Here is a 19,004-nt window from a genome sequence, read left to right on the forward strand (position 1 = left end):
TCGGGGCCGCGGCGGAGAAAGGAGCCGCAGGGTCGGGGAGGCGGAAGGAAGGAGAGTTCACCTCGGCCGGCCCTGGGAAGACTTGCTTTGGCCGCGGTTTGAAAATCCCCAGCGAAACGAGCGGGTCCCGGGGCAGCGGGGCGGCGGCGGTGGCTCGGCGGCCAAAGGACCAAAGGTATCGCCCCGTCGGGACGGGCGCCCGCCGCTGCCGCTGCCTCCGCCCTCGGGTTTCTCTGCACCGCATCATTCAAAAATCGGGGACCGTCGTTTTCTCACGGCGTTTCCTGGAGCTCCCCCGGTGCTGCCCGGGTCCCGGCGCCCTGGCGTTCCCACCCGCCGCTTTCCCCTCCTGCCCACGGGCCGCCGCCGGTGTCGGCAGTTTGCCGGCGGTCCCCGCCCGCCAGTGCCGGTTCGCTGAAGTCAAAGGCGCAGGCTGGTGAGAGGAATGCTCAGTGCTGGGGGACAACCACCTCGGCTCGGCAAGCTCCTCATGCTCCTCTTTCTCTCCCTGCATATTTCTGCATTCCGTCTCCCCGTTTCCGTCCGTCTTCTCCAGAAGCGTATGGAGCCTTTCTGCAGCTTTCCCCGGGGCTGGATCCCCATTCGTGCCGGACACAAAAGCGCTGCTTGGAGCTACAGACTGTTGAACCAGGGCGGGAAATCTGGTCGGACGAAGGCAGAAAAACATCCTTTTCCAGCCGGCACAGACCATTCCTGCCTCTGTCCTTGACCAGATCGCGGGTTTAACAAGCTCAGGAAAACGCAGCAGACTCCGCTTTTATCCCTCCATCTATAGAAACGCAACGTCGGGTAATGAAGACTCCCCTCACACGTACCGAGCAGAGATTTCTTTCCTATCAGGGCGAATTTCGGCACGTGTAAAAGGAAAACCTGTCACTATGTACATGCAAAGGAAAGTATTGTGAAACCGGGAAGGCTGACAGAGCAGCTTCACAAGTAGAACACCAAGATGCTATGTTTGATCGCCCTCCCAGTTGTGCTCAGCAGTACATACGCATGGCAGTGCCATCTGCGCAGGGCCAGCAGCAAAACAAGAGTTTCACATGGCAGCACAAACATCCTCGGCGGCTTTTGCACCTCGGCAAGAGAGCTACTAGAGCGTTTGTTCTTGTTCAGACAGGAGATGTCAAATTGGGAAATGTCGAAAATACTCTAAGAGCTTAGTAAATCCCGAAGGGAAATATCCAACCGCTGTTTCACTGCCGAGTGCTTCACGGGCACTCCACAAAGACCGAGAATAGCTCCGTTATTGATGCTAGAAGTAGTGATTAACTGCTATTTCAAGTAAAATTAAGCACATTTTGATCAGTGTGCTAACGTACAAGCCTCTGCAGCAGGTTCAGTGCTGGTTTTTGGGCGAAATAATCCAACCAGTAGAGTGTGATTCACTCATGTAGTTGAGGGAATCGTGCCAAGATAGACATTCAGTCGCATTGAGAGATATCTTTATATTAAAATGTATTTAGTTCTACTGAGGCTTTAAGAAGTAATCCAGGGCAGCACAGGCAGAACATGGCACTTGCCATCACAAAAATCAAATTCTTCCCTTCTCAGACAGAGCAGTTTAAGAGGGGCTAAGTTTGAACAGAGAGGAGGTTAAAACCTGTGGCTGACTGGGACGTGAGGATGCACCATTTGCTTATTTTCAAGAATAAATCAGGCTCAAATAAAGAACAGCAAATGTTTTCAAGACAGGCAACCAAAACAAATCACTACAATTTCTAGTTTTTTCCCTCTTTGTACTTTAGTATGCTATACTGTACTGTTCACTAAAATCTTTGGTACACACAGAAATACTTCCCATGAGAACAAGATATTTGTCCTTTAACACCACAATATCAACAGAGGTAATTTGCTACTTTTCAATGAATTATCCCTTTTATTTGTTTATTTCTTTGATCAGCTATAAATGAAAGTTATTCGTGTATATAAAACTGAAGTTTTTACTGTTGAAATTGAACTGTACATGTTTACTACAGGAAAAAAATATCAACTCTTGTTTAACAAGACATATACATCAATAAGCAATAACCTTGTGGAGGATTTGCAATCACCTGGTCTATAAAAACAAGCAGGACAAGTAACAGCAATTTATATGCAAAAGTAATGATTTAATGACTATAAGCAAGACAAAGCAATAAGAATTGTGCTTCTTTTGCAGACTGGAGACAATGAAATGTTTAACTACAATTTTTCCATACAAACATGAAACAATATCCATATAGAATAAACACCCTCACAAATGTATAACTGATGGGTGATGAACACACACAAAGTTCGACCAAAGCAAAGCACAAACTGAAAAGTGTTCTGGACTGTTCATATTTTATGGTGGAAAAGTTCCTCCTATTGAAAAAACCCCACCCTTAGAAGCCTCTAATAAAATGCACCTACTTGCAGGCCATTAAAGAGAAGGCATTCTCCACAATTTATTTGAAATATTAAAGTACCAGTTAAATTTTAATGAAGTTAGTACTGTACCATATACATATATATTAAAACAAATTTAGATAAAATGCCTTCATCCAGCCACTTGCTGGTTCCTTAAAATTTATATCAAATAGTTTATGGCTTCTATAATGATTCCATGTGCTTTTAAAAACACAGTCCCACCACACCAAATAATAAAAAGGTAACCAAACAGGTCTAAAATTTCCATGTCCCTTGATTTCTTTTTTTTTTTCACTGTATCACTTCAACATTTGGTAAAAATATTCCACTTGAAAGAAAAAAAAAAAAAAAAGACAAAGCAAGTAAAATCCTTTTAAGATTGCCAATTGCCTCCAGGTTATCAGAGAGACTTGAATGTGCTTTCCCAATACTGTAGCTCTCACACACAACGTGTTTCTTGCAGTATGAGCAAAGCTCAAACAGGCGGCATCTGCAAGGGTCGAACCAGTTTAGAAATTTAACAACCATATCATGAGTGCATGAAACACAATATTTTCTTTATAGTATTTATAAATATATCATACAATACTGTTTCCTGTTATGTCATATACCAATATGGCATTGTACAATAAGCATAATGCCATCTGATTCTTACAAAAGCGAATCATTTAAACAAGTCAGTAAATAAAACGGTAATACCCGCTTTTAGGCATACAGATTGTAAAACTGAAGTTTACTTTTCTTTTGATCGGTTCTGCGCAGCAACAGAGAAGTAAAAGATGCAACATAAGAATCAAAATGGCTAATACGCAAAAATTGTTATTCACAGTGACATGGCTACATTTATGCATTTTTCTATGCATATTCTTTCAATTTTGTTGGATTTCAAGATGAAAAAGCACTTGCTTTCTACAGGTTCACAAAACAGTATAAGAACAATAACAATTGAAGAGAACGCAATGGAGGAGTTAGTCTGGATTAACAAACTACTTCCCAGGATTTGTATTGACTTCTGGAGACTCCTGGCTCCAGATGATGGGGACAGAAACAACTCCACATCATTCAGAACAGGTGAAGGTGTAACTTTTGTTTGCTTCCCAGTCCTCTGAATACAATTTACATTTCAAACTTGCGTTTCCATTAACGTCCATCCTGAATGTCACCTAGTCCGCCTTTTATAGCCAAGTTCAGTGTTACTACAAAAGAAAGCAATTTGGATGATAGTCACATGGATTAGCATCTATAAAGCTGTAATGGCATGGAAAGATCTATATAAAGGAGGGGTGAGGGTGGTAGCCTGGTTGGCACATCAACCAGATGAAGTGGCTGAGGAGCCATTTATTGATGTTTTCCGAGCTCTGTTGGTAAAGGAGGACTGGTGGTTACTGCTGGGGCTGCTGCTGGTGCCATTCATGGTGCTGGAGATGTGGGGAAATTGGGGGTGAGGAGACTGGACTGGTGTGCTGGGGCTGGGCAAACAGGAGGAGGTGGAAGGGATGCCTCCTGCTGGGCTGCTCGCCTTGTCGCTCCCAGAGTCACTTTCCAGCTCCCCACTGTTATTCAAGCCTTCCCTCTGGTGACTGATCTTCATCCTCTTGCAAGTAGGTCGGACCCGGTATTTCAAGGGCAGAGGCCCATTCTGCAAAGCAAAAGGAAGATCCTGGTAAGTGCCCTGCCCAGGCCATGACCTGCACCCTCCCAGGAGGCACATGGAAATACTCACCCGCCTCCAGGTATAGATGTAGGCAATATCCATTAGGGTGTAATAGTCCTTCAGAGGCTCCTCTTCATACATCACATCGATCTGTTCAAGATACGAACGCTTGCATTAAGGAGCATCCAGGCATTTACCCCTAGCACATGACTGTTCTGAGGTAAAAATAGCCCCACTGTCACAGATATCACAAATACACCAAGGTGCAATTTCTTAATACTTTGGTATTTACAGCACTAAAAAAATTACCCTGTCGCTGAACTCTACAGACAGATATTTTAAAAACAAACCAAATAACGTATGGCACACACCAGAAACACTTGGTTGTTACCACTTGCTGCAACTGGCTGTAATGAGAAAATGAGTCCTACCAAAGGAAACCCCAAAAAACCCAAACAAACAAACAAAAAAAATCACTCTTTCCCCACGGGTACCTGGAAAGTGTTAGGTATATCCATCTTACTCCGCAGGAACTTTCTTAGATGCATCACTGTCATTGCTGCTGGGCAGCGCAAGTATCTTTTGTCATTCACCTAGTGGCACAGTAAAGAAAATCAGTCTACCGAGAATGAGCAATTACTCCCACCAATGTTGCATTCCAATGTTTCATGTTGAAAAAAGTGCACCTCACTAAATTATGACCTGTAATACAACAATGCCTGCTGTCTTAGAGGGCACATTGGAAATAAGCGGCAAATTACAGTTCTAGAAAAAGTAATATAAAATTGGAACTAAATAGACATGTATTATATTTAATATCTTTTTATGGTACATGTGCAGTACATATTATTATTTTTTAATAAATTATTAAATATTTCCCCAAACTTTGACAAAAAATCAGATTCTGCTTTAAAAGTAACACTGCAGGTATTTTTAGTTTTAGAAAGCTGCCTGCATATACAGCTGAATGAAAATATTTTACCTCTTCTGTACCTAGTGCCATAATAGGAGCTGTGCTTCCTTTGTTCTAGACACACATACCTACATATTTTTCTCAGATACAGACCCGCCTCAAAGTTGTGTGTGTGTGTGTGATGTTTCCTTTGGAGTAAAGGAAAGTTATTTACCTCTTCCTTTGATTTGTCTTTCTCCTTATTTCCTTTTCTCTCCAGTCTGTGAGAAGAAATTACACAATTACAACAAATAATAAATACAGGTGCTATTGAACAGGTAAACATAAAATTTTGTCATTCTGGAACTTGCCTATTCTGGTCAAAGAATTCAATGGATAAGCTTATTATCTCGTCGTCTGTTATAATTCTTTTGTCTTCATCAGCCACTTCTCCCCTGTCTTCATTAGAGCCATTGGCAGCTGCACAGAAATTTCCACAATAATTTACATTTTGAAATTCAAATCAGGAAGAATTGCAATTCTCAGTAACAAGAAAAAAAGTCTTCACAGTAAGATAATGAATGAGAGCTACCTGACTGTTAAAACAATAAACTTTTATTATGCTGACTTCACTTCTTAAAATTCTGTGACGGTAATACATCACTTGTAAGTTAAGAAGGAAACAGTAAAACATCTAGCTCAATGCTATATGTATGAAAGTTGTGAACGAGAAGCTTTTACCATCAGCCGACGGATGAGCAGCATAAAAATCCCTTCTTCTTTTCATTTCATCTAGATGGAAAAGCATATATTTTTCTTTTAGAAGTTACTCTGTAACTCACGGTATTGATACAGGATAGCGGCTCTGGTTTTGTTTATCTGCTCTTAATAAAATACCTGATTTAACTACTTACTTTTGAAAAGGCCTGGTACTAGCTTGTATACAATATCTTGGAGAGTTTTATCCGACCTGAAAAAATAACAGCCCCACAACATAAAATTAAGCATGAATAAAATTAAGATGAAGCAGTATTTTAATCCAAATGGCAGATCCTCACTTATCAACTTTCACAACTACAAGGCATCTTCTACAAAGTGGTAGGCCAGCCATAAAAAGTTAACTTACAGGACTTTGTAATCAAACTAACCCTGCTCTAAATACCACTCTGAACCAAAAGTCATCTGTGTCCCCAAAACTGAAAGACTGAAGAAAGGCTTTAAAAAACTACATGTCCTCCCCAGAAAGTAAAAAGAGCAAAAAGCAGTGCTAACAACAAAAATGTTTTTGAAAAGCAAGTGATATTTTAAAGGCTTTTGCCTCACAGTTTGGAAAGTTGCAGCAGGAGTTTTCATGACTACGAGCTGTGTTTGGAGTGATGCATGTCTTGGAGATACAGAAAGAAAGTAGAGGCAAGAACTGTCGGGGTGGTACAGGAGAATGGGGGACAGGGAAGAGGCATCAATGATTGGTGCATGCTAAAATAGACCAACAAAACCTTTCTGTCTCACATATAGAGGAATCTTCAGTTTCAAGCAGTGAAGAAACTCCAAAGAGAGCACATACACACAAGGTAGTTTGTAAATTGACAAGCCCTTTCAGATTTAAATTGCAGACGAAGAGATAACATTGACACCGACTACTGCTGGTCTCCCCATATAAAGCAAAACGAGAGATGGGCTGTGCACTTCCCAACTTTCTCCTACCTTATATTCAAAAGCGGTCGAGTTTTGTGAACTTGGACATCACAGATAGGACAATACTTGCTGGTCTCCAAGTAACGCACGATACAGGTCTTACAGACTGTAAGTCAAACACCACAGGCTTTTAGTGATGCTCCTAGGTGCCGCTCAGATATGCATAGATAAAGGTGCGATTTTCTAAACTATGCAAGCTAGAGCAAATCGTCCATTGTCAGCAACACGCTGCTTAAGCTAAACAACTACCCAAATAAGCTGCAATTACCATGAAAAGGAGACGCTTATAGTACATATATTATTACTTTAACAAAGACCGTAGGGCCGTCCTCAGAAAATCTGCACCGCGGCTGGAACATCTACTTCCCCTCCCGTCGGGGAGGAGGAGGGCGTCGGTTCCGAGCCCCTCGAGGGGTTTGGGCTTGGGAGGATTTTTTTTTTTTCCCATGTGTGTTCCCGGGATGCCGGGAAAGGAGGGAAGCGGCTGGGGAAAACCGCGGAGCGCCCGGTCGTACTTACAGGAGTGGAGGCACTCTATGATGGTTGTTGCATCAATGAAGTACCCGCCGCAGAGCACGCACATGAGATGGGGGTTTAGCTCGGTTATTTTGATTCTGGTTGTTCGGTGCATTTTGGCGTGGCGAGGAGCGGCTCTGAAAGACACACACACACAGAGGGTCGGTCAGCGGCGACGAGCGCGGCGGAGTCCCAGGTGCCGCGGTCCGGCGCATCCCCTTCCCCCGTGCATCGCATCGCATCCCCCGGCGCAGAGGAAGACCGGGCGCGGAAGACGAAGGCGGCGGCGGCGGCGGCGCGGGGCCGGGCGGCGGGCGGGGGCAGGTCCCGAGGCCGGCGGGGCGTCCCCGCACCGCACCGCCCCGGGCCGGCCTGGGCGCAGCCCCGCCAGGAGCGGCCGTTCCGCGGCACCCACCGCGCCGTTCCCCGGCGGGCTCGGGCCGTTCCCGCGGCGCGGCGGCTCCGGCGGCTCCGGCGGCGCGGGCGGCTCGGCGGCGATGCGGCGGGGAGCTCCGGGGGAGCCGCGGCGGGCACCGGGCTGCCGGCGAGCAGCACAAAGGGGAACCAGCGCCTCCCGGTGCGGCTGCCCTGGCATTTCCGGAGCGCGGGGAGGGGCGGCGGGGGGAGGGCCGGAGGGGGGGGACACACGCACCTCGGAGCGGGGCCGGGCACCGGGGCGGCGGGGCCGGCCCGCCGGGGGGGTCCGGGCGGCTGCCGCTGCGGCTCGGTGCCGATCCGGATCCGCTCCGCTCTCCGAGGGGGTTGCTATAGCAACTTACACTTACACTTGGCATCCTGCCACCGCTGGGAACACACGAGAGCCGGGCGGGGGGCGGCCGGGGGGGCGGGCCGGGCCGGGCCGGGCCGGGCCAGGGGGTGGGACGCGGGGCCCGGGGGCTGGCGGAGGGGGTGGAGGAGCCCGCGGGGGTCTGGGAGCCCGGGCCGCCAAAGGAGGGGAGGGGGAGGCGGGAGCGGCCGGGCGGGGTCGGGTGGCACCAGCCGGAGGTGCCCGGGCGCGGTGCGGGCGGCGGGGGCGGCCCCGGCTTTGGGGTCCCAGCCCGGCCGAGGCGAGTGCCAGAGGCTCCTCCCGAGCCTCGGCCATTTCGGATCCTCTCAGGGGCCTCTCTCCACGTCGACTCGGTGCGAGGAGCTGGTCTGAGATAGCTCCTCTCCCCCTCCGCTCCCTCCCTCCGCCGAGCAGATCCGCGCCGCGCTCCCGGGACCGAGCCCCGCTCCGGGGTGGGTGCCCGGCTCCGGCTCCGGCTCCTGCTCCCGCTCCCGCCCCGCCGCGCCGGCAGCCCCGCTCCCCTTCTCCGCTCTCCTCGCTTTGCTCCTTCCTACCTCGCTCTCACCCCCAGCTCTTTTCCTTTCTCTTTCTTTCCTTCTCCCACCTTTTGACGCTTGTTTGAAAATCATCCCGCGGACGAGGCAAGCGCGGTGCAAAGTTTTGCAAAAGGTGTAAAGAGGTTTGCATCACCGGAGTAAGGTGCTTGGAAAGGAGAAAACAAGTCTCCGGATCCTTGACTAGCCCCCCTTTTCAGCAATAAAGCGCACCAAGAAGGGGAGAAAAGCCCAAACCGACTTTAAACGGTACATTAGTGACAACATGCGAAGGACCATGTGACCAGATCATTCCTAAAGCTAAATCAACACCTTGTCAACACAATGCAGAGAGAAGAGTGAAAAACAAATGTCATTTTCATAGTCTGAAACCCATAAAACCCCATCGGATGCACTGGCACCAACGCTGGATGCATACACACTGTTTAAAATGAGAGGGAATAACAGATAAAGGGAAAAGCACACACAGGGGAAAAAAAAAAACCCTGTCAGCCACGTCATTGTAGAGTAAATTATTTTCTGTCAAATAGATCCTGAAAAAATGTAATGAAACAACGTTGCTCCAGCCCAAGCCATTAATTTCCCCAGGTCAGTGCTCCCAGCACAGCAGCTCCCGTTCCTGGTCCCCACTCCTCCCGAGGCAGAGCCTGGAGCCACCTCTCACCGCAGCACCGTGTGCTCGAGATGCGAGCAGCCCCTCGCAAACTTCAGTGCTGGGCAGCGGGGGAAAAAAGAAAAAAAAAAAAATAGAGGAAAAAAAAAAAAAAAAGGCAACACCCTAAGCTTTCTAAAGGCTTTGAACGTCAGCCAAACTGACCAGGACAGGGGTTCAATATTCGTCAGAGGTGTCCACAGCGCCAACGAGCGACCCTGACCAGGAAACTTCTCTTGTTGCTGCAGGAGAACCCTCGAGTGAACAGCAGCTAAAAATCCCCAACATCAAACCATAGCCGGCCAGCACAAAGAAAAGCAAAGTTCCAGAAGCACCAAGCCAGACCAGGTCCCTAAAGCTGTTCCCAGCACGGTGCGGGAAAGCAAGACCCCCGCTGCATTGTACTGCGGTTTAAATGTCGCTTCCAGGGTCCCTGACCCTCCGCTTCTTCCTTTTAAACTGATACCGAGGTTTTGCTTTTCCCAGAAAAGGCAGAGACGGAGTTTCTGCATGCCTTTCTGAAGAACCCAGCGCCCTGAAGCCGGCGGCTCTGGAGCCCCCTTAGGTACTTACACATGGACAGGCTGCTTTCACGGTTCTGTGTTTTATTTGTTCAAGTCACTGCCTTATAATTCATAAATATCTAAACCCAAAAAACGCCACAAAACCCCCAGAAGTGACCGAGGTCACACAAGTCGGCTGACCGAAAATTCCTTCCCAGCCCTGACAGACTGGGACAAACCTTTCAAGACATTAACGCGTTTATTTCACGCAGGCGTAGCCTCTTCCCAAATGGAGGGGGATTAAATTCAACCGTGAAACCTGTTTTGTCGAAGCAACCCCTAAATGCGCATTATTTATTGCCCAAAGTTAAAACATTTTCAACGTGCTATGAGCTATCTTGAAAATCAGTGATCTTGCCCAGCGAGCTGCACCAGGCACCTCATTTCTCCCCAAAGCCACCCGCACAGGCACACGCGTGTCTCTGCCTGCGGGGATGGAACATCAACGTAGCACATTTTACTACAGCAGCCTGAGTTTAATATCTTGGTACGAGGGAAACCCTTTCAGATGTTTTTTCTGCTCCTGCTGATCGCACGGGGAATGCCAACACTTCACAGAAATACAATTAGCCTCTTAGCCAGGACAATATATATTTACACACTGACACACGGAACAGCTAAACATAAAATATATGTGGATAATACCTGCTAGAAGTAAACACTGCCAGCCAACCGATTATATAGAGGCCTTAAACAAGTTATGTCAAAATGAAGAAAAACAGAAGTGCATTCTCCTGCTAAGAATCAGCAACATTATTAAAAATCCATAAAGGCAATAAGCTATCAACCCTTGCTCGACAGGTCTCTAACAGAAAATACATACATAAAAAATAGAAGCATCACTCAGATAGGTTTGTGTACTTTGCACCCAGCTCCTCTCGGAAAACTCTCATAAGGAATAAAGCAGCCTTCATTCCACATCTTCACCCATTATCAGCCAGAGCCACTTGTACTATCGAGCCTGTTATTACTCCTTCGCTTAAGAATGGCCGCATATGTTTTAAAGGAGAGGACAGTAGTTCTTTCAGAGGAGCCACACGAACTCAAGTATCTCTGCACAAGTCGCTGCAGCGAGAAAAGACCTGAACATTGGCAACAGAGTGCAAAAAGGACTCCAGCCTCTCAAATCGCCTCCCTGGGACTAGGCATAAGACACAATCTATCTACTTCTAAAAGTACACTAAAATGTTAATTTTGTAATATCTAAGCGATCAGGTAGGTCAAGACTTCGTGTCTCTGGCGAAGTGCAACTCAAGCCTCAGTTCCCAGGACGAGCTGCACAGAGTCACTCAGAGTAGTTTTACTGGACTGTGCTGACCGTCCCTGGTCTTGGGGACGGTCCCATAACAGAAGCTGCTCTCACCACTACAGACTACGCAAAAAAAATCTTTTAGCGCCAAGCTTGCAAAGGGGTCCACATGCCCAGGTATTCTTAGACTTTTCTGGAGAGTAGAGGAGTGAATCAAAGTTTTCAGAGGCTGAAAAGTTACTGCCTCACTTTTATGGAAATGCGATTTTTTTCCTGCTTATTTTCACCTGATTATTTGCAAATGTTTACAGCAAACACACAGAAACATCTCGCTTTATATATTGCCAAGGCCATTCAATTATAAAAGCGTAACACCAACAACTTTCAAGTGCTGCCCATAAGCAGCACGAGGAGCCCACTCGTGACATCTTCAAGATCTGACAAAGGATTTCATGTAAATTTACCCTTCCCGGGCTCAGGGGAAAAAAAATACCAAGCAGAGAAAAGAAATTCGCACACACCACCCCCCCTCCGCGTCCCGCAGACACATCACCTTTGCTCCAAAGGCTCCAGCGAACCGCTCGCCCCAGCGCCCCAAGACCGCATAGAAGTGCTCTCATTACCCCCCCAAAAAGTTATTTCCCGGCACTGGCCACCCCTTGCCTCTCCCAGTAGGCACAAACCCCTAAAGTTCAGCATTTAGAGCAGAAACGTAAGAGGAGACATTGGAAACAACTGGGAACCGCCATCTTACAACCCATCCAATTTCACAGGAGTACTTGTCCAACTTAAGTTAATAACATTTTCTGCGGGGTGCCCCGGCGCCTAACAACCCCCCCAGGAGGATCGCTACCCCCCGCTGGCTCCGTCCCTATAAAATGGGGGCGTTATCTGACATTTTAACCCCCCCCAGACACGTTTCTTTCGGGGAGGACCGAAATCACTTGACCCAGGCAGCACCAGATTTCACGAACGTCCCTGTTTAATCAAAATCTGCCTTTAAACAAAGGGCGCTCGGGCCGGGCTGGCAGCAGGGTCGGGAAATATAAATATTCTCCTCGGGGGCCATGTGCACAGAAAGGTTTTAGGGGGCGTCTGGAGAAAGAAAGGAACTAAAATTTGCAAATGTGGGTGCGTAAGGCGAGCGAGTGCACAGGCTGCCGCTGCTGCGTGTCTGTGTGTGTGTGTGTGGCTGGAGCAGCCTGTCAGCGCTTTTCCCATACGGAGAGCTCGGGGGACACCTAGGCGCCCCTTCGCAGCCCCCAAACCGGCCCAAAACCGCCGCCGAGCCCCCCGAGCCCCCCGCCCTCGGTGAGGCGACACCCCGCTTCATACGTACCCGGAAAACGGAGCCGGCGGGGGACGATCGGAGCGGCCAAAAAAGACAATGAAAGTTAAAAGTCGTTCAGCAGAAAATGAATGTGAGCCAAGCGGCCATCTTGAAATGAACTGCAGACGCTGTCAATTGCAATAAGCTTATTGCCGCCGCCGCCGCTGCGCTCCGCTCATGTTGGTGGCGGCACGGCCGGGTCCCTGGGCCGCCGCGGGCCCCGCTGCTCTCCCCGCGCTCCGCTCCCGCCGAGGGGCCGCCGGGCGGCTCAGGCGCTGCCAGCGCTCCGGCTCCGCGCTCCGGATGGCTCCTCTCTCCACCAGCCCATTGTCTCTCCCTCTGCCCCCCGCTCCGCCTCGCGGCCTCTCTCGCGTTCCTTCCTTTATTATTATTGTTATTATTACGAGTATTATTGTTGTTGTTATTTCATAGTTGGTGGCGGGGACCCGGGGAGGGAAGGAGGGAAGGAGGGCGGGCGGGCGGGCGGGCGGGAGGAGGGCGGAGGAGGGAAGAATGCAACGCTGAAGGCACACAGTGGAAACTGACACCGTCCCCAAAATGGCTCGGAGTTCGCCCGCCCCGCCAGCGTCACGTGGGGCGCCTCATTCCTTAAGGGCGGCCTGGGAATTAGCGGCGCTGCCGCCGGGGCCCGGCAGCCTCCCCGTGACCCAATCCCGCACCCCGGCCTCCTCCTCCTCCCCCTCCCTCGCTCCCTCCCTCCCTCCCCCGCCCGCTCCCTCCCCTCCCCCGCCGCCGCCCCCTCCCTTTCCCTCCCTCCCCTCCCCCCGGCCCTGCACGCGCTCGCCCGCGCGCCGCCGATGCCTCCTTTTCCTCCTTTTCCTCCCTTTCCTCCCTTTCCTCCTTCTCCTCCCCGCCCGCCCCGACCCCCGGCCCCGCTCCGCGCCTCCCTCCCGCCCGCCGCGGCCCCGGCGCCTCCCGCGCTCCTTCCCGCGCCCCCTCCGCGGTTCTCCCGCTCCGGTCCCGCGGCCCCCGCCCTGCCCGGCGCTGCCTCCGCATCCTCCGCCGGCCGCACACGCCGCCCGTCCCGCGGCCCCGGCCCCCTCCGCGCACTTGTTGCGCGCTCCCCCCCCCGTCCAGTCCCGCGGGACCCCCCGGGGGCTCCGCGCCGCGGCCTCGCGCCTCCGCCACCGCGTGCGCCGCCGCGCGCCCCCCGCCCCGCCGCGCCCGCGCGGAGCCGCCGCCGTCGAGGCGACCCGTCCCCTCGGGGCCCGCGGAGGCTTTTCCGCGCCGAGCGGCGGCGGGGGCGGTGTGGCGGGGACCCGCGGAGTCCCCACTCCCGGCGGGCGGAGCGGAGCGGGCGGGAGCGGAGCGGGGAACCCGGCGGTGCTCGCCTCCGGCGGGGAGAAGACGCCGCCCGCCGCTGGAGCGCGGAGCAGCGGAGAGCGAAAAGCCCCGCTCCGCGGTGAGGGCCCGGCCCGGCCGCCGCCGCGCATCCCCCGCGGGGCCGCTCTCAGCCCCGGCAGGTGCGGGCGCGGCCCGAGGCCCCGAGGCGGGGGATGCCGCCGGCAGCAGCAGCAACAGCGGCCGCGCCGTCCAGCCGGGGCCGCCGCCCGCCTCCGCTCCGTTCCGCGGACCCCGCCGGCTTTCCGTGGGGCGCCCGGGCTCCACAAGATTAAACCGAATCCTTTCTTGCCCCCCGCGCCGGGGTCCAGCTTTTCCTCGTAGGAGAGATGTGAGGGCGGCTGGAAATGACAAAGCGCGGCGGGCGATCCGGCAAAACGCGCCGGAGCCGCCGCTCGGGAAGGCGCTTTTGCCTCGCTGAGCTCATCTATCGTTTTAGCATCTTACTGTTAGGTACAGCTAATTCATCCATAGAAACTGCACAACAGGCGCGAATAAACTTTTATTAGATCAGAGAGGGAAAAAAAAAAAAAAAAGCAGTGGCAGTTGTAAAAATATACAAAATAAGATAGAAGGAATACTCTGATGACACGACAGTTCAGCAAACACTTAACAGGAGTTAATAAAAAAAAATTACACGAGCCAGGAATACCCAGTGCGCGCGTAAAAAAGTTGTTTCGCTTAATTCACATCCAAGGACTTAAATAAAATCCCAGTTTGCATCAAGAGATGAAAGACATTTGTCATTTAGGAGACACTGAGGAAGGAGAGTACTTCAGCAGGCTGACACCTTCCTTCAATCACATCTGAGTTGCTCGTTCTAGACTTTTAGCAGCATCTTTTAGCTTTCCCACTAAGTCCTAAGAGATGAAAGAGAGTTTTAGAATAAGTGTATTTTTTAAAGGTCAGTTAGAAGAGCGGAATATTTCTTTTATAGACACGCAAGTGAAACTAGCGCCTTGTAGCTCTAAGAAGTGTTGCAACTGATGAACAACAATGCAAGCAAATAATCAAATAGCTCTGTATTTTACACTGCGGTCAGAAAAGTGGGAACTGAAGGTAAACACTTATTTTAAAATGTATTTTCTCCTAAACCAGAGCACTGCTATTAACACGGAGATTTTATTGATATTGCCACTATGGCTAATGCTGACATTTGCTTCAGGCTTTGAAGTACCACATGGATTTCTAAAACACTGAAAATATTTTTAGTGCAATTTTTCACTAGGACCATTCTCCAGCCAAAGCACATCAGATTTCACTATGCCAGCAAACCGACTAGAAACACTCATTACTGACAAAAGGACAACTTTTAAGACACATTTTAAAAGAGGAGGTGTAAACCTTAAGTTTTAATATCTTGCTTTTCCTCTCCCACCAAGCCCTCTTCCCGATCCTCCACAGTTTGGTCACTTCCAAGCATTACAATACCTCTATTGTTCAGTTACACATTTAAATCGCTAAACAAAGATCAACGTTTGTTTCAGGACATTTCTTACATGTCATTAACACCACTGAGGAGCCTTCAGCTCCTTCTCTATTTTTAATCATGACACATTTAAATCACTGAACCAGCTTCTTTAATCACTTCTTTAAAGCACGGGAAATCAGAGTTTCAGAAAATGATGAGTTTCCTCCTACATCTACATATGGATTACAGTTATGAAAACAGACAAAATATTTATGCACGTATGTAAAACACTCCCCACGCAACTAAATTCAGTTACTTTGCAACTTTATTTGAAAAGACAGCAAAAATACACTTGGATAACTTTTATGGAAAATTCTCTTAACCTCCCTGTACTAGATTTTTTTAAAAATTAATAGTGTATATGTTTTCATTTTGATTGGCAAGTTGTTAAAAACATGTACATCCACAATTAGGGCTAAGCACAGAATGATGAAGGAAACAAGTACCTGTAATTGCTCCATTGTACAACTAAAACTAACATCTGGATGTGATCCTGAATCACTGTTCTGAAGGGAAAAAAGAAAAGAAACAGCAATGTCTATTTTATTTTTTAAAAATCATGAAATTGCATTTTTTCCTTTGAGGGTGCTGGGAGTACAATACCTCTACGTTTAAAGTCACCAAATAGGAAGGCTGGTAAGTTTTATGAAGTTGATTGTTCTAAGTTAAAAACAAAGAACATATTAAAAAGTCATGTCTCAGCATTAAAACAGACTAAAGAAACACCTTGATCTGTTAAAATTACCTTGATCTGATATTCCAAGCGCCAAGACACATCAGTTATATGGAGAGGAGATCTGCCTATGCTGAAAGACACAACAGTTACAAGTTCCCCATGCTAAAAGAAAAGGTCATTTTCTCAAGCTGTCCATCAATAAAGAACTTTTTCATGATCCTGGTAATGTTTCTTGGGAAGCTCTAAAAGGTTATTTTAGAGTAGAATTCCAAATGAAGAAAAGTTCCAACAGCTGTTTTCTAGAGTTTGTTAAAAATGCACTTTATTTTTTATTGGAACAATATGACTTACTTTAATCATCTAAAGTATGCAGAAGTGTTTTCCAGGGCAGTTTGAACCTAACTGCAAGTGAAACCATGTCTCTGCTGAGTGACTGACCTACCTTCCCAATAGGATTTCCAGTGCATCCTTGTTTTTCTGGAGCAAGAGAAAAAAAAATTGCTAAGTTCAATGAATTCCTATGAAAGGAGAAAAATTAATATGTTAAAATTGGTTTAAAAACCTGATATTCGGTGCAAAATTGTTCTATTCTCTCTTTATCCAGTTTGCAGTCTTCTAGGCATGCGCTATGGGGAAAAAGAATTTATTAGTTTTCTCTTGACATTAACTCGGCAGTACACTTTTAAGTAACAACCGCTAGAAAAATGGTGTAGCTTCTAAGTCTGAGTACCTTATAGCAGATATGTCAGCTTTCTGTCTCCCTGCCTCCAGAATACACGTTGCAGCCGCAGCATGGCAATGTTTTAATACTGTAGGGTCAATATCTTTCAGGTCTGGATCGTCTAAAATAAATGAATTACTGATGACACACTTATTTGCCAAACCCCAGCAGGCAGTACCAAAGGCTGCTGCTCGCCCTTTGAACGCTACCTTTCCCCAAAAAAAACCCCAAATGAAACACATTTGTTAGTTCGGAGCGCAAGGACAGGGCGGGCGGGGAAGGGTGAGGAGGAGGCGGGGAAGGTGCGGGCTGAGCCGCGGCCGGGGCGGCCGTGCCAGGCGGGCCGTGCGCCGCGAAAGGAAAACCTCAGCTTCCCCCGCGAGCCCGGCCGCGACCCTCAGCAGCCCCTCAAAGGCGAGGAGCGGACCGGGGCACCGGGCGGGAGGGCACCGGCGTCCCTCCGTCCGCGGCGGGGTCATTAACACCGCACAACTAATGGCACGGCCGCGCGCCCTCCTGCCGGGGCTGCCGCAGGTCCTGCCCACGCGTGGAGCCCCCGCAGAGCCGCACGGAGCGGAGCGGGGCGGGAACACGGCCCGTTTAACCCGGCCCGGCCCGGCCCGGCCCCGCGGGCACCAAGCGCGGGGGGTCCTGCCCGCCGCCTCCCTGTGGGACAGCTCGGGGCTTTAACGAGGCAGCGGCACCGGCGGTGACACCCCGCGCAGCGGCACCCGGGGCCGTCCGCGGGCAGGACCCGCCGGGTGTGTGTGTGGGGGTGTGTGTGCGGGGGTGTGGGTGTGTGTGCGGACACGCCAGCGCGTCCCCGGGGGCCGGAGCCCCGCGCCCCCCCGCGCCCCCCGCGCCTCACCCAACCCGGCCCGCGGCTGCTCCAGGAGGCTGCGGAAGGCGGCGCGGAGGAGGGCGGCGAAGGGGCGGCGGGGGAAGCGGCGGGGGTCGCCCAGCAGCCGCCACCCGCCCTGCGCGTACGGCGACAGCTCCATTGTGGGCCCGTGACCTTCGACACGCGCCCACGTGACGCGCGCGCAGCTGATCGCGGGCCGGGGCGGGGCCGGGGGCGGGGCGGGGCCGCGGAAAACCCGCGCCCAGCCCGCGCTCAGCCCGCGATCCACCCGCGCCCAACCCGCGTTCGGCCCCGCCCGGCCCCGCGCCCAACCCGCGCCTGTCCGCAGCGTCGCCCCTCGCTCCTTGGGGCCCGGAGCAGGAGGTGATGCTGTTTTCGTGGGAGATGTGCCGCAAGGGCGTGTTTGGGGTGTAATTAGCTCTTAATGAATCCTAAAAATGCTCGTGTCTCGTGAAATCCCCAAAGCGCCTGGATCTCAATAGACTGACGTGCACATGTTGGTGCGAAGCTTTACAGCCCAAAAATGTGTTGCTGGCAATCTCATCCTCAGGAACGGAGCCTTTTCCCTTCGATACAGGGAATCACAGAACCATCGAGGCTGGAAATCGAAACCATCAGCTCCAGCCCTCGGCTGGATACCACCCTGCCCACTCAGCCGTGCCACAAAGTGCCACAATCTCCTCAGGTGTTTTGACACTTCCAGGGATGGTGACTCCATCACCTCCCCGGGGAGCCTGTTCCAATGCTTAACCACTCTTCCAGTAAAAAATGTTATTTTGCTTCTGAAATCTCTACGAGTATAATCCGATATTCCCCCCTCTCCCCATGGCTATAGATTTGTGTATCTAACCACATTTTTTACCTATGGTTATGGCCAGCTGAAATGTGAACTTACTACTAAACCAGGTTATTTTTTCCTAATTTTCTAACCAGGATTTCCTGGTGCATTTTGGCATACAAAAATAGTTACAGATATACAAATCAGCCTTTTGTGGTGATTTAGGAAAGGTGTACAACTGATGTCTGAAAACATTTCCATGAAAATCTAAAAAATTCTTCATGAGCTATTAACCTCTTATGTTAGCATTTTTTTTCTTTAAGTATTGAAACATGGCCATAATCCTCAAAAATACTGAAGTTTACTTAAGTAACTTAAAAGTAAACAATGAAATATTGTGTGGTTATATCACAGCTAAGGACCAAATTAGAACTGATGTAATAAAAAAACTTAAAGGCCTTAGTGTGTTCCATGAATCATGATGTATATGACCTTTGGAGTTCATCTACAGAAAATATTTTAGATCTCATTTCTATTCGTGTCTGTCTATTCTGAATGGTCAAGAACATTACTGTGTTACTTGGCATTCTTTATTGAGCAAACATTTCTGCTGAACACTTAAAGGGAAACGCAACGCTGAAAGCTACTTAGCCTAAAAATATTAGTAGAAGCTAAAGGCCTTTGCCAGATTCATTATTTTAAAATAGTGTCTATACAATGTTAAAAAGAACAAATAATTTAATTTCTTCTGAACTTTCATGGTAATTGACTGGTAGCTGATTTAATCAAAAAGCTGTTTGGAATTTTGTATCCCTCACTCTCCCTAATTG

General features: G+C 49.6%; 1 protein-coding gene across 2 annotated transcripts; it reads right to left on the reverse strand.

Moving 5' to 3' along the window:
- Positions 1–797: 797 nt before the first annotated feature.
- BMI1 (BMI1 proto-oncogene, polycomb ring finger) lies at positions 798–17,550 on the reverse strand. 2 transcript variants are annotated; one of them, XM_083884802.1, is made up of 14 exons: positions 17,403–17,550; positions 16,544–16,655; positions 16,376–16,439; positions 16,256–16,290; positions 15,584–15,643; positions 7,173–7,306; positions 6,663–6,759; positions 5,873–5,928; positions 5,700–5,750; positions 5,330–5,438; positions 5,194–5,239; positions 4,561–4,659; positions 4,136–4,216; positions 798–4,051 (listed from the first exon to the last, which is right to left on the reverse strand). In XM_083884802.1, exons 1-14 carry the CDS (start codon positions 17,533–17,535, stop codon positions 3,722–3,724), a joined length of 1,407 nt encoding a protein of 468 aa, XP_083740928.1. In that variant the 5' UTR covers positions 17,536–17,550; the 3' UTR covers positions 798–3,721. The 2 variants fall into 2 exon arrangements, with proteins under 2 accessions (XP_083740928.1, XP_083740927.1); XM_083884801.1 differs by lacking the exons at positions 15,584–15,643; positions 16,256–16,290; positions 16,376–16,439; positions 16,544–16,655; positions 17,403–17,550 and adding an exon at positions 12,314–12,506 and having other exon boundaries at positions 1,446–4,051.
- Positions 17,551–19,004: the final 1,454 nt, after the last annotated feature.

The sequence above is a fragment of the Zosterops lateralis genome, assembly GCF_965231275.1.
Source record: "Zosterops lateralis genome assembly, chromosome: 1".
Taxonomy (NCBI): Eukaryota; Metazoa; Chordata; class Aves; order Passeriformes; family Zosteropidae; genus Zosterops; species Zosterops lateralis.

Excerpts from the sequence above, each read along its gene's own strand:
- BMI1 (XM_083884802.1), bottom strand. The coding sequence starts at position 17,535 with ATGGAGCTGTCGCCGTACGCGCAGGGCGGGTGGCGGCTGCTGGGCGAC. Across the intron at positions 16,440-16,543 it reads GCTGACATATCTGCTATAAG|CGCATGCCTAGAAGACTGCA; the intron begins GTACTCAGACTT and ends TTTTCCCCATAG. Across the intron at positions 15,644-16,255 it reads CTGGAAATCCTATTGGGAAG|AACAGTGATTCAGGATCACA; the intron begins GTAGGTCAGTCA and ends TTTTCCCTTCAG.